Source organism: Peromyscus maniculatus, chromosome 6 (assembly GCF_049852395.1).
Source record: "Peromyscus maniculatus bairdii isolate BWxNUB_F1_BW_parent chromosome 6, HU_Pman_BW_mat_3.1, whole genome shotgun sequence".
NCBI classification, from domain to species: Eukaryota; Metazoa; Chordata; class Mammalia; order Rodentia; family Cricetidae; genus Peromyscus; species Peromyscus maniculatus.
Genome location: NC_134857.1, coordinates 75556083 through 75571159, shown reverse-complemented (window position 1 = coordinate 75571159; position 15077 = coordinate 75556083). Strand labels below are relative to the sequence as shown.

Here is a 15077-nt window from a genome sequence, read left to right as displayed (position 1 = left end):
TCAAGCATGTCTTGTTTTCTTTCTGCCTCTGATCTTTGTTATTTTGGGGTTCTTTCCCTTTTCCTTTCCTCCCTAAATGTTGCCCAGTCTTTGAAGGCCTACCAAAGACTCACTGTGAGGCCTTAAGGTCAATTTCTATCTCTCCATTATGCATATATCCATGGCTAGAACTGGTTTCTCTCTCAGCTGTACAGAAATTTATTCATACTTACTCTCTTTCAATGTTTATTATAGTCCCTCTTTTGTTATGGCTGTATGTTAACTTAAACTTCTTGAGGGCTGAGATATTGTCATCTTGAGTTTTTATATTTTCCATAGCAACTAGCACAATATTGTTAACGTTGTAACTGCTCAATAAATATATACTCAGTAAAATGGACACTCAGAAAGGCATGTGGACATTAAAAATAGAAATACGCACTAAGTGTCTTACAAATAAATGTACAAGGGTACATTTCAAATATAATTTTTGGTGGGAAGTAAGAAAAGTGAAGAAGGAACAGAACACAGAATAAAGCCTTAGGGTACTAATTTTATTTGGCATTGAATCGGGGTTATTTCCAAACCCAATCCAAGAAACTTTACACCCTCGAGGGAATGGGGGCAATTTTCTTTGCGGAATTTATCATTTCCCCGTGGACATTTACTAGTTCAAACCCCTTATTTGAAGACATGATGACCAACAATGAGTAGTAAAAACCACCCTCTCTCTCTAAAGTAAAATACTGAGCAGCTCTGTTGGACGTTAAGAAGTGTTATTTTCTGTTCCTTACCTGACGTTGCTCTGGGGCTGCAGTGGGACGTAGGCTGCAGTTCGCACTCTCTTTTTGGAGGGCACCTGTTTCCCTCACCCCAGCCCGGCACTAGTAGGTGAAAAACTTCTCAGCCACGCAGAGAGCACAAACTTCCTGATCCTTCGATGCAGAGAGGGAATAACACATCAGCTTCCTCAGGATCACTAGGCAACCTACCTTGGTGTTTCTTCATTGAGCCAATCAGAATCCCCCAAGGTTGAGCCTAGCCAATCGGAGCTTACAAGGGGAGGCCCTCCCGGCTATTGTGTTGCGATCCAGACAAACATCACCAAAAGGAGGCAGGTTTGGGTTCAACCTGACAGCTGGTCAATCCAATGAAGAAACCTCGGTGGAGGCCAGGAAAAGGCTGCGCCCCACCCCAATGAAATTACCCAATCAAAGTATCCCGTGAGACAACAAATGCTGCCAATCACGAAAGGATTCTGTTGGCCAATTTCAGTGTGGCAGGTGTGTTTCTGTAGTTTTGAGTATTGGCACAACCGTGTAAGAAATGTTGGCATCCACGAAAAATAAGGATAAAATCAGATACCCACCCTCCCCATATCTTAACTCTGACTCTAGAGAAACCTGATCTGACCAGTTTGTGGACGTTATCCGGTTTACACTGAACGGATGGGTACATTCCTACCATTACACACACACACACACACACACACACACACACACACACACACACACACACACACACACAAAATAATCCCTATGGGGCACTTTGATAATCCTGTGGCTACTGTGCATTTTGGAATATGGCTGCTGAAACTACAAGACACAAACAGATAAAGTTTTAGGTCTTCCTTTGCTTCAGAAAATGGCAAGGTTGTAACTAGGTCCCAGGTCTCTCATCAAAGAAGTCGCTCATGCTACCACTCAAAAGTTCCAAGTGTGTTCAACTCTTGCAAGGTAATGCTTGCCTAAATTCTCTCAAAATTAATAGCTAAACACTTTGTGCTAATTAAATAAAAATTAGAAGTTATGAAAGAGCCTGCATACTAAGTATCTTAATCATGCTAGTAAAATGCCAGTCTTTTATTAGCCATTGCTTTCAGTTGTATTTTTGCCCTAAATACATGTTTAAAAGTTGAATGTTGTATATTATGTTAATAACACACTATATCAAAACATCAAACATTATTTTAATAACACCAATTAAATGGTACAGTTTTAACATATGTAAAAAGTGAATCCTTACAAAATTTTAATGCTAGAATAAACATTTCAGAAATGGTTCTAGAGAGCCTTAAAAGTTAATACATATTTTTTAAAAGCTTTAAAATGAAAGGCAGATTGTATTCAGTGGATAATGAGCAGAATCAATGGTGACATTTATACTTTGGTTTAGCCAAAAGTTCCCTTGGATTTAGCTCAGGTAAACACAATATAATAGCTAAAACTTTCATTAGTGTGAGCCACAAAGTAATTTTCAGAGGTACAGAAAGCACACCTTCAAATAATAATACAATATATTTTAGTTTAAATGTTGAGAACTACAAATCTGCATAAGAAAAATAATTTTTAGGTCTGTTCCTTTGGTTCACTAACTCTCTTTCTTTTTGTCACTGACTCTTGACTAGAAGATTCCAAGAGATGAAGGACCTGTCAAAAGAAAACAACTACTTAGAGACTTTCCAGTTTAATTTTCTTTCCTTCCTTCCTTCTTTCTTTTTTTCCTTTTTTCCCTCCAAGACAGGGTTTCTCTGTGTAGCCCTGGCTGTCATGGAACTCTCTCTGTAGCCCAGGCTGGCCTCGAACCCAAGAGCTCTGCCTGCCTCTGCCTTCAGAGTGCTGGAATTACAGGCATGTGCCACCACCGCCCTGTTCTTATTTTTGAGATAGAGTCTCCCATGGTCCAGGATTGCTTCCTACCCACTATGTAGCAGAGGTTGGTTTGAACTTCTTATCTCTCATGATATACTCAGTGCTGGGATCACAGTGATGCGCTCCTACATATGGGTTGATGTGGTGCGCAAGGTCTGACACAGGGCTCCATGCATGCCAAGCAAGCACTCTACTAACTGAGCTGTTACATCTCCAGCCCAGCATAGGTATTTTCTACTAAAATAGGATACCCAGGGTATTTTTAAAGTAGAGTACAATTTATTATTGACATACAACTTACCTATGAATAGCTGCTAAAAGCATATACTCACAAAAGGTAAGATATTTATTTGAGTTGTTGAAGATAGAAGGAAAAATAATTATAACATTGTATCTTTGAAATAGTAAAAAAAAATTGGAGAAATGAGAAGGGAATAAAGATTTTAATCATAATAGGAAAACATTTTACTTTGGGACTATGTACGATTTAAATCATATTTTAAGGCAGACAGGGTAGCTCATACCTATAACTGCAGCAACTGGTAGGCAAAGGCAGGAAGATCACAAATCTAAGACCAGCCTCAGCTACATGATCTCACTTAACCTCCCCCATCAAGTCTTGATAAAAATTAGACATTCAGTGAACCCATTTTCTTGACTTCTTTTTCTTTTGCAGTGCTGAAGATGAAAACCTAAACCCTCACAAATGAAAGATTAAGTACAATATCCTTAGTTTCAGAGTGTAAGTTTGAATAAACGAAAGAATGAATTAGAGAACTAACAAAATTTCTTTATTGAACTATCATTTTCTGGAAAAGTTAAAGTATGACAAATTGGATTGTGGTTCCTAAGAAAGCATCAAGTATCAAGGTTTAAAACATTGAGAAAAATTAAGGCTGGAGATATGGCATAGTGGTTAAGAGGATGCTCCTCCAGGACCTAAGTTCCATTCCAGCACCCCTGACAGGTGGCTCACAACCACCTGTAACTCCAGGTACAGGACATCTGGTTTCTTTGGCACCAGCACTTATGTGCATTTATCTATGCAGAGACACAAACACATAAACATCCTTTTTATTTTATTTGTGAGACAGGGTTTCTCTACATAGCTCTGGCTATCCTGGAATTCACTATGCAGACCAGGTTGACCTTGAACCCACAGAGATCCACCTGCCTCTGCCTCCTGAGTGCTGGGAATAAAGGCATGGACCACTATGCATGGCCAAACATACACACATACATATATGTTTTACAAAAAATAAATCTTTGGGAGACTAGAGAGATGTTCAGTGGTTAAGAGCATTTCAATTCCCAGCACCCACATGGCTCATACCATCTATCACTTCCATTCCAGGGAATTCAACACCCTCTTCTGACTTCCAGAAGCACCAGGCATGCATGCAGTGCATATATATATACATGGAGGCAAAATACCACATTTCTTTTTTTTTTTTTTTTGGTTTTTCAAGACATGGTTTCTCTGTGTAACAGCCCTGGCTGTTCTGGAACTCCTTTGTAGACCAGAAGACTAGGGTGGCCTTGAACTCACTGAGATCCACCTGCCTCTGCCTCCCTTAAAGGTGTGCACCACCACCACCTTGCCATACAAATCTTCTTAAAAAATGGAGAAATGAAAGAAACCTAACATCTTTAGTGGGGTGTCAAGTTATTCTTTCTTTTACACTGGGTAGCCCAGAGCATGGAACTTACTCTGAAATCTAAACTGGTCTCAAACTCATGGTCATCCTGATTTATCTTCTCAACTGCTGAGAAATTCAGGAGTATGTCACTTCACTCCATTCATTCCCTTCTGAAATGATGTATATTAAAAATACTGACTGGCCGGGTGTATTGGCTGGTTTTGTGTGTCAACTTGACACAAACAGAGTCATCCGAGAGGAAGGAGCCTCAGTTGATGCCTCCATGAGATTCAGCTGTAAAGCATTTTCTCAATTAGTGATTAATGGGGGAGGGCCCAGCACACTGTGGATGGTGCCATCCCTGTGTTGGTGGTTCTATAAGAAAGCAGGCAGAGCAAGCTAGGGGAAGCAAGCCAGTAAGTAGCACTTCTCCATGGTCTCTGCATCAGTTCCTGCCTCAAAGATCCTGCCCTGTTTGAGCTCCTGACCTGACTTCTTTGATGGTAAACAATGCTAAGTGTAAGACAAAATAAACCCTTTCCTCCTCAACTTGCTTTTTGGTCATGGTGTTTCATTGCAGCAACAGAAACCCTATGACAAGGAACGTAGACAAATGGTTCAGTGGTTAAGAGCACAGGATGCACTTCTAGGGGACCCTGGTTTGATTTCTAGCACCCACATGGTGGCTCACAACTGTCTGTAACTCCAGTTCCAGGAGATCTGATGCCCTCTTCAGGCCTCCATGGGTACTTCATGTATGTAGTGTATAGCCATATACTCAGATGAAGTACTCATATATATAAAGTTTAAAAAAAAAGAACACTAACTGGGGCAGGGGTATGCTGGTGAAATGACTCAATAGGTAAAGGTACTTGCCACTAAGCATGATGACCTAAGTCTGATCCCTGGAACCCTCATGGTAGAAGGAAACCAACTCTGGCACGTTAGTTGTACTCTGACCTCCACATGGGTACTGTGGGAAGTGAATGCACATACATATACACATGCATACCCACATATGCAGAATGAATGAATGCATAACTAAATGTAATAAAACCTTTTTTGTTTTGTTTTTAAATATCAGTTAGGGATGTAGCTCAGTCAGTAGAATGCTTGCCCAACATGCAGGAAGCTCTGGGTTCTATCCCCATCACTGCATAAACTGGGTGTGGTGGTGCATACCTGTAGCCCCATCACTCAGGAGAAGGAAGGAGGACTAGTAGTTCAATGTCATACTAGGCCTCCTGGGGAGTTCAAGGACAACCTGGGCTACACAGACCTGTGTCTAAATCGAAAGAACATAAATTAACCACTTATATAATTTAGATTATCTTTTAAACATTTCAAACAGTTTTAAGACTTCAGGTGTCTAAATTCTTTTTGTTCTTGGAAATCAAATTCAATGCCTCACAAATACTACACAAGCACTCTACTCCTAACATCCCAGTCCTTCAGTTGTCTAATTTTAACTAGTAATATTCAAACCTTAGTTAAAATATAAATATTTTTAAAAAGGACAAATGTATTATCTGATTCAGCAAAATAAGTTTCCAAAAATAAAACAACTACAGAGTTTAGGTAAGCAGTTTCCTTTCTCCTGAGATACTATATTTTCAAGGAACATGTGGATATGGCAACTTGGTTATTTCTCTTAGTTTTGATCTCCCGAAAGCTCTGTTCAATTATGTAGCCTAAATGTCATGAATATTCTTAGGTCATTGTATCATTCTACTTATATTTTTCCAGATACAGATTTTTATTTTATAAATTTCTTTAATAACTGAATTGCTCATGGAATGGACAGGAGCTACTTACATTCAGAAAACATTTTATTTGTTTGAGGCAGTGTCTCACACTATAGCTCAAACTGGATTGGAACTTACTATGTAGGCCAGGTTGAACTTGAATTGTTGGTAATCCTTCTTCTTTAGTCTCCCAAGAACTAGGATTACAGGAAAGATCTACCACACCCAGCAGCCTCAGATATTTGAACAAGTTTTGAGTATCAGAGCTTTGAAGTATGTTCAGGGATACCAAATCTGTTATCTTAATCTATAGTCATGACATTCAGATATCTGTCATTTTATTCAATCCATACACTATCATTAGACTTACTGTTTTCCCAGGCTGACGAAGACTTCTCTTTCGATTTTCTTTAGAAGTTTGTACTTGATTTCCATTTACCTCCCAAAGATAGAAAAATTACTATTTCATTATTTCTCAAAGAACAGTTAATTTTTTTCAACCTTATGCACTGACACATGATATGTCAGATGCTGTATGGTTTTTCTATTTTAAGTGTATAGTTCAATAATTTTAAGAGTATTCAGAGTTGTAGAATTTACTAATATAGTCAGTATTAGAACATTTTATCACTCTGGAAGCACTATAGAAGGCCCATCTTCAGCTATCAGTCTCCTATCCTTTAATCTCCTGCCATTCCTAATACTTTGTTTCAATAGCTTTCCAAATTCTGACTTTTTTGTTTGTTTTTCAGAGTAGGTTGGTTTTTCTATGTAGTCCTGGCTATCCTAAAACTTAGAGATTTGCCTGCCTCTGCCTCCCTAGTACTGGAACTAAAGACGTGTCATTTTGTCCAGCCTCCAATTCTGACTTACTTTTTGTTTGAGACAATGTTTCTCTGTAAAATTTATGACTGTCATATGAACAGAATCATGGTATGTGGCCTCTGTGGTTGACTTCTTTCAATTAGTTGTTGCATGTATATTGATGTTTTGTTCCTTTTATGGCTGAATAATTCTGTCATGTGGCTATAACAATTTATCCAATCTGTTGATGGACATTACTTTTTTCTACTTCTTGACAATAGTGAGTAATGTCATATGCATAATTATTAAAATAAATGTTGGAAATTAAAAAATTGTTGTTAACATTACTTTGCTTAAAAAAGACATACACTTCTTGTTTTACAGTATTTAACAGTATTTTTTCAAAAAAAATTTGGATACTGTGTCTTACTATGTAGACACAAATTTGCCATGTAGCCCAGGCTGGCTGAAAATTTACAATCTTCTTGTCTCTGCCTCCTGAGTGCTGAGATTATAGGTGTCATACCTGATACATCTTTTTTTATGCTTGAAATTGCCCTTTCAGCAGGAGGCATGGCTCAGTATCTTGCATATGTGAGGCCCTGGATTCTCAACACTGCTAAAATCCTTTTGTCTGCCTTCCTTCTTTCCTTCCTTTCTCCCTTTCTTCCTTTTTTTTTTTTTTTTTTTGAGATTTATTTATTTACTATGTATATAGTATTCTGTATTCTGCCTGCATGTGTCCCTGCAGGCCAGAAGAGGGCACCATATCTCATTACAAGTGGTTGTGAGCCAACATGTGGTTGCTGGAGAATTGAACCCAGGTCCTCTGGAAGAGTAGTTGTACTCTTAACCACTGAGCCATCTCTCCAGCCCCCTTATTTTGGTTTTTTGAGACAGGGTTTCTCTGTGTAACAGCTCTTGGCTGTCCTAGAACTCTGTAGACCAGGCTGGCCTTGAACTAATAGAGATCTGTCTCTTCCTCCCTTGAACTCATAGAGATCTGTCTCTTCCTGCCGAGTGCTGGGATTAAAAACAAGGGCCACCACTACTGCCCAACTTCTGACTCTCTTCTTATATCCTAGTAAAAGATAGTCATCCTAAATTGAAGCTGGCCAGAAAGAATGTTTTGTTGCTGGAAGTAATAATTCTTGATATCTCTAATTGCTGAGCCCTTCCACTCCACAGTTTTACCCTGTAGCTCATGCTGGCCTGCAAAGTGCCATGTAGCCCAGGGTGGCCTCAAACTCACAGCTATCTTCTACATGCCCCTTCTCAAGTGCTGGGATAACAAGTGTGCTCCACCACACCCAGCTTACATTTCTTTGTTTCTTGCTTCCATCAGCATACTAGCTTCAATATTGCCTTCCGCTAGTTCTAACTTCCTACTGAGAATGTGGGGAAGAAAAAGACACATAAACAAGGTAGCATAATTACTGCGACTCTGGGAGATGTTTTACAATCAGCTCTATGGGAGAAATCCTGAGGCATTTGTTGATTTCCATGCTGTGAATATTCCTAATGTCCAATTTCAAACTGCCATTATGATGTCACTGAAGATGTTAGGAAGCTATGTTCTAGCATAGAACTAAATCTTTGAGAATAACTTAAATGTCTAAAATAAAATATGAGCTAGGCATGGAGGATGCAGCTATAGTCACTGTGCATTAAAGGCAGAAACAGGAGGAGCAGGAATTTAAGGTCATCCTTAGCTACACAGTAAGTTCAACACCAATTTGGGTGTCCTGAGACCTTGTCTTGAAAAATCAAATCAAATCTAAACTTCTATTTAGTAAAATTAGTTATGAAAACTAAAACTGATTTCTTTTTTTTTTTTTTTTTTTTTTTTTTTTTTTTTTTTTTTGGTTTTTCGAGACAGGGTTTCTCTGTGTAGCTTTGTGCCGTTCCGGGAGCTCACTTGGTAGCCCAGGCTGGCCTCGAACTCACAGAGATCCGCCTGGCTCTGCCTCCCGAGTGCTGGGATTAAAGGCGTGCACCACCAACGCCCGGCTAAAACTGATTTCTTAATAATATTTGTTTTATGCAAGATATCTACAAAGATCAATTTGTAATGTAATCAATTTTGTAAATAATCAATTTACAAAATAGAACATGGGAACTTTCTGGTATTCTAGAATACTTTCCTTAAGAGTTTAGATAATATTTCTCAGAACTATTTTCAGATTCTTCATGCTTATGTATTTGATTCAAATTTCTATTCTTTCCTTTGCACCTCCATGTAAGCCATTAAGACTTCTATAATGACCTTATATCATTGTTCTATTTCTCTCTCATCTATCTATTCCTCTATCTGCCATCTATCCATCCATCCATCTAAATATGTGTATGTGTGTGTGTCCATCTGTGTGTGTGTCCCTGGCACCTAGTATGTACCTGACACACAATAAACAGCTACTTAAGAAATACTTGAGAATATGGGGCTGGAGAGATGGATCAGCTGTTAAGAGCACTGGCTGCTCTTCCAGAGTATCCAAGTTCAATTCTCAGCACCCACAGGGCAGTTCACACCTGTCTGTAACTTCAGTTCCAGAGGATCTGACACTCTCACACAGACAGAAATGCAGGCAAAGTACCAAGGCACATAAAATAAAAATAAATCATGAAAAAAAGAAACACCAGAAAATAGCCAGAAGTGGTGGTGAATGCATTTAAGATCAGCACCCAGGAGACAGAGGTAGGCAGATCTCTGAGATCCAGCCTGGCATACATAGTGAGTTCCAGGACAGCCTATGTGCCTGCGTGTCTGTGAGTGAGTGTGTGTGAGTGTGTGAGTGTGTGAGTGTGTGTGTGTGTGTGTGTGTGTAGATAGATAGAGAGATAGACAGAGAGACCCTGTCTTAAAAACAAACCAAAACAAAAACAAACAAACAGAAAAATACAGAAGCTGGGTGGCAGTGGCACAGGCCTTTATAATCTCAGCACTAGGGAGGCAGAGCCAGGTGGATCTCCGTGAGTTCGAGGCCAGCCTGGTCTACAGAGAGAGATCCAGGACAGTCACCAAAACTACATGGAGAAACCCTGTCTGGAAAAACCGGAAAAAAAAACCCAAAAATACAGAAACATAAAGTCACACATGAAGATGGAATTATATTTACCATTTTACTCTGAAAGATTTTCCCACTTCTTGTTTTGCTTTCAGACACATCAAGTTCAGATGTTTTACTGACTAACTGTTCAACCTAGAAAACATATTTCACAAAACAATATAACATACCATAATAAGTGGGATCCAAAATATTAATCATACAAAGTTTAGTATCTTGTGCTGGATAGTGGCTCACACTTTTTTTTTTTTCAAGACAGGGTTTCTCTGTGTATCCCTGGCTGTCCCCAAACTCACAGAGATCTGCCTGCCTCTGCCTCCTGAGTGCTGAGATTAAAGGCATGTGCCATCACTGACTTGCATGGCTCACACTTCTAGTCACAACACTCAAGAGGCAGAAAGAAGATTGCCATATATTTGAGGCCAGCTTCGTCTAGTGAGTTCCAGGCTAGCTAAGGTTACTTACTAGGACCATCTCTCAATCCCTCAAACAAACAAAAAAATGTGTAAGATTTTATCTAGTTCTGAAATTCTTAGAGTCTATGAACATTAATTTTATTTTATATTTATTTATTAGGGAAAGAAGCATGTACACCTCAGTACACATGTTAGAGATCAGAAGACATCTTGAAGGAATTGGCTTTTTTCCTTTCATCACGTGGGTTCTGGGAATCAGAGGTTATCAGTTTTGGTAGCAATTCCCTTTATCTTCTGAGCCATCTCATCAGCCCTCTACAAACATCATAAGGTTTATTATTAAATAAATTCAGTGATATACTAAAAAACCTTCTTAATATTTTATATAATAAATACCTACTTTTATTCTATAACACAAAAGATAAGAAAACCTGAGCAATAATGAAATAAGCATATAAGCAATCATCTTTTAAAAAAATTAAAGCAGGGGCTGGATGGCTCAATGGTAAAGAACACTGGCTGCTCTTACAGAAGACAAGGGATCCTAACACCTCCATGGTGGTTCACAACTGGCTGTAACTCCATTCCCAGGGGATCTGATGTCCTCGTCTAGCCTCCATGGGCACCAGACATTGTATAGTGTACATAAAATATATATAAGCAAAATATCCATGCACATAAAATAATTTAAGGCCAGATGTGATAGTTCACATCTATAATCCCAACACTCAAGAAGCAGAGGTAGGAACATGGCTGCAAGTTTGAGGCCAGTGTGGCCTACATAGTGAGTTCTAGGCCAACTAGCGCTACATTGTAAGACCCTATCTCTTTCTCTTTCTCCCCCTCCCCATTTTTTTTTAAAACAGGGTTTCTCTGTGTAACAGTCTTGGCAGTCCTGGAATTTCCTCTGTAGACCAGGCTGGCCTTGAATTCACAGATCCACCAGAAATGCATGTATGCCACCAGCACCAAGAATCTGTCTCAAACAAACAGGTAAAACAAGACAAAACAAAATAAAATTGAAAGCCAGATGGAGTTTATACCTGACAATGAGAAACTGAAGGACTTGGGGTTTTTTTGAACTGCATAATTTCTTCTTCCTTATAATCTAAAGTTGGTTCTGTTAAAAAAAAAAATAAAGTTAAAATGGTATAAAATTGAATTGGTAGTTAATAAACATTTTTGTTAGCTTCTTACCTTTAATTTCAGAAGCTCCCAAGTTTTCTTTCTGTTCGTCCATTTTAGTTTTAATGTCAAAATTATTCTATATATGAAGACAAATTGAACACATTTTAAGAATAAATGAAAACATTAGATATGAATATTAATAAACACATTTGCTTTATGTTAACAGTTAACTACAACTATCTTAAGTTTGCTAGAAATACAAATGATGCTAGAATTACTACCACAAGGCAACTTCGTTTTTTAATTAATTAATTTTTTAAATTTAATTAATTAATTAATTAATTTTTGAGACAGAATTCACCTGTGTAACAGCCCTGGCTATCCTGGAACTCGCTTTGTAGACCAGGCTGGCCTCAAACTCACAGAGATCTGAATACCTTTGTCTCCTGAGTGCTGGGATTTAACGGTGTGCACTACCATGCTAAACTTATTTATGTATTTTGAGACAGAGTATCACTGACTGAACCTGGAGCTGAGTGTTTTAGACAGCAAGTTCCTAGAATCCTGCTTCTAGTCCCAACCCTCCCAGTGCAAGGGTTACAGATTTGCACAATGATATGCAGCTTTTACATGGGTTCTAGGAAACTGATCATACACATCTTTATGCTTGTGCAGCAAGAACTTTATCTCTAATCCTGAGACTCAAATATTTTAAAGAATGCTACAAAATTCCTAGCTGGCATGGTGGTTCACACCTGCAATCTCAACATTTGGGAGGTGGAGGCAGGAGGATTAGAAGTTCAAGGACAGCCTCAGTTACACAGCAAGTTAACAGCTAGCCTGAACCCTGTCTTTTAAAAACAAAAGCCTGTGAGATAGTGCAGCAGACAAAGTGCTCAAGGAATAGGCCTAGCAATCAGAATTTGATCTCCTGTATAACCAGCCATTTGATCCTGTCTCAGAATGAAGTTCTTCTACAGAATGAAGATTTTACTACAGTATTTATAGAAACATTAAGATCTATCCAAGTCCTCAAAGTTAACGTTTGCTATTACACTTTATAATTAAATATGTTCCACTTACATGATTGTCATCTTCTACATCATCTTTGTCCATTATGATTTTTCGAAATGGTATTTTTGATTGTTTTGGAGTTAATATGGTTGAATCAATATTTTCCATTCGTTCTTTCTCAGTGGTCACTTTTAATCTGAAGGTGTGAAAAGGTGTCGGGACTTCTCCCACATTTAAGTATGTAGGGTCCCCATCAAATATTACTCCTTCACAATCACCATCCTTAAAACCTGGAGGTTGGTAATCTGGGGGTGTAACTACAAAAAAGGAAGTATAAACTGTACCATTTATAAAACTGAAGAAACTGAAATAGTCATATAAAAACACAACAAGATTAAATTCAGACAGAAAAACCTAAGCTAAAAATGTAGAAATGCAACTCCTATATCAAAGTCCTCATTCTTTTTTTTTTTTTTTTTTTTTTTTTTTGGTTTTTCGAGACAGGGTTTCTCTGTAGTTTTGGTGCCTGTCCTGATCTCATTCTGCAGACCAGGCTGGCCTCGAACTCACAGAGAGCCCCTGGCTCTGCTTCCCAAGTGCTGGGATTAAAGGCGTGTGCCACCACCGCCTGGCCAAAGTCTTTAAGGGTAACATTTTTCTTGACCGGCTGTTTGTGAGCAAATTATTTATCATTCTTGGTTTATTTTCTTTGTCAAATGAAGAAAATAACAATACCTACCCACAAGAGATCGCTGTGGATATAAAATAGTAAAGTGTAAAATGTTCAGAACTGAATAGGCACATAGCAAGTAATTGTTAAAAGGTGTTATTGTTGTTGCCTTATGTTCTAAAAAATATCATGCATGTAATAAAAAGAATGCCTTATGTTTACATAGAAAATATATTATACATGTAACAGTAATATTTCATGTTTGCATACTTTCTATGTACTAAAACATCCTTGAAAAATTCAGGGAGATCATGCCTCACTCTTCTTTTTTCAGTACTTGCAAGTGCAAGGGGCTGGTCAGTAACAAGAGCATTGCTGCAGCCCCTCTGTGATTTTAACAGTTCATATAGTATTTTTTATATAGATGCAACATAATTTACTTACTCAAGTCTCCAAGGAAGATATTGTATTTGTTTACACTTCATTCCTATTTTAACCACTGTTATAATAAAAATTCTTATAAATACATAATCTTGAATAATTGTGCAAGCAAGTCTCAAAATATTTTTCTAGGTATATCATTTACAAAGTAAAATATTAAATTTTGGAATGAGAGATATAGCTTCATGGTAGAATGCTTGCCTAGCATGCATAAGACCTTAAGTTCAAGCCCAGTACCATAAAACCAAAACCTTTTTTTTCCAGTTATGAGGTGTTTATTCATTATGTATACCTGAAAGAAACACTGCATATTTATTTTTCTGTTATCTACAAAAATTATGAAAATATGATATAGTTTTAAAATTAAAACACAACCAGATTAGAAATGAAGCACAGATGACTAAATCTTTACAAAGCTGTCTGTAAGAACATAGGTGGTGCTGGTGCATGCCTTTAATTTCAGCACTCAGGAGGATCCCTGTGAGTTTGAGGCCACTCTGGTCTATATAGAGAGTGAGTACTGCCTGGGCTACATAAAGAGACCCTGTCTCAAACTTGGCAGTTTAAGCCCATGGTAAACATTTCAGGGGATGTTGGTAAGATAGGGCCACAGAGGAAGTGTCAGCAAACATGAGAAAGCAAATCTGCCTATAGCTTTATAGACAGGCCATTCAAACTATTCAGCCACATATCCACAGATAAGCCCAACTACTCCAGAAATAGGAATAATTCCCTGAAACATCTGTTCAGCTGGCTTCTACATTATGGTAATCCACTGTCTGGTTAACAAGCTCAGGTGTTCCAGCATGACTAATAGAGAGGAGAACAAAACAAGGGTGGCTGATACTTACTACTTTAGAATGTGGTAGCTCCAGTGTCACACTGAATGTAGCCAGGCTGACTTGCCCAGCTTTTTAATGCAATGTTGAAAACCAACATTAAAAAAAAAATTTTATTTAACTTTATGTGCATTGGTGTTTTGCCATGGGTGTTAGGTCTCCTGGAACTGGAGTTACAGACAGTTGTGAGCTGTGATGTGGGTGCTGGGAATTGAATCCAGGTCCTCTGGAAGAGCAAGTGGTGCTCTTAGCCACTGAGCCATCTCTTCAGCTCCCCCCCAAAAGCCGGCATTTTAAAAAATACTGACAAAATGTTTTCTGAAAATTTTGCTAGGGGTTGGGGCTTTAGCTCAGTGGTAGAGCACTTGCCTAGCAAGTGCAAGGCCCTGGGTTCAGTCCTCAGCTCTGGGAAAAAAGAAAAAAAGAAAATTTTGCTCCTATGTGCATTCGCTCAAGAAGGTTTAAGAGCACATATTTTCTCAATTATGAGTTCACAAGTTTTATCAATCTGGCAAATAAAAAGTAGCATTTTACTATTCCATTTCTTTAATTATGAGTAAGCTGCATTTCCTATAGATGTTCCTATCATTAGAGAAAAAACATTTATTTTATGTATATGAGTGCCCTAACTAACTTTAAGCCAGAAGAGGGCATCAGATCTCATTACAGATGGCTGTGAGCCATC

The 15077-nt window shown here is 38.3% G+C and overlaps 1 protein-coding gene across 9 annotated transcripts in view; it reads right to left on the bottom strand.

Annotated features, from left to right (window-relative positions):
- Positions 1 to 773: 773 nt before the first annotated feature.
- The window catches only part of Hormad1 (HORMA domain containing 1), a 30654-nt gene continuing 16350 nt past the window's right edge, over positions 774 to 15077 (bottom strand). The window contains exons 10-15 of one of the 9 annotated variants that reach the window (XM_042279511.2): positions 12512 to 12759; positions 11498 to 11564; positions 11344 to 11420; positions 9936 to 10019; positions 6386 to 6454; positions 774 to 914 (exon numbers count right to left, since the gene is read on the bottom strand). In XM_042279511.2, the coding sequence (XP_042135445.1) occupies positions 864 to 914; positions 6386 to 6454; positions 9936 to 10019; positions 11344 to 11420; positions 11498 to 11564; positions 12512 to 12759 (596 nt within the window). In that variant the 3' untranslated portion in view covers positions 774 to 863. Of the gene's footprint in view, positions 915 to 1928; positions 2409 to 2456; positions 3330 to 4068; positions 5556 to 6385; positions 6459 to 9935; positions 10020 to 11343; positions 11421 to 11497; positions 11565 to 12511; positions 12760 to 15077 lie in introns of those variants that run through there. The other 8 variants (XM_076574572.1, XM_016001100.3, XM_076574570.1 and 5 more) reach the window with 8 other exon arrangements.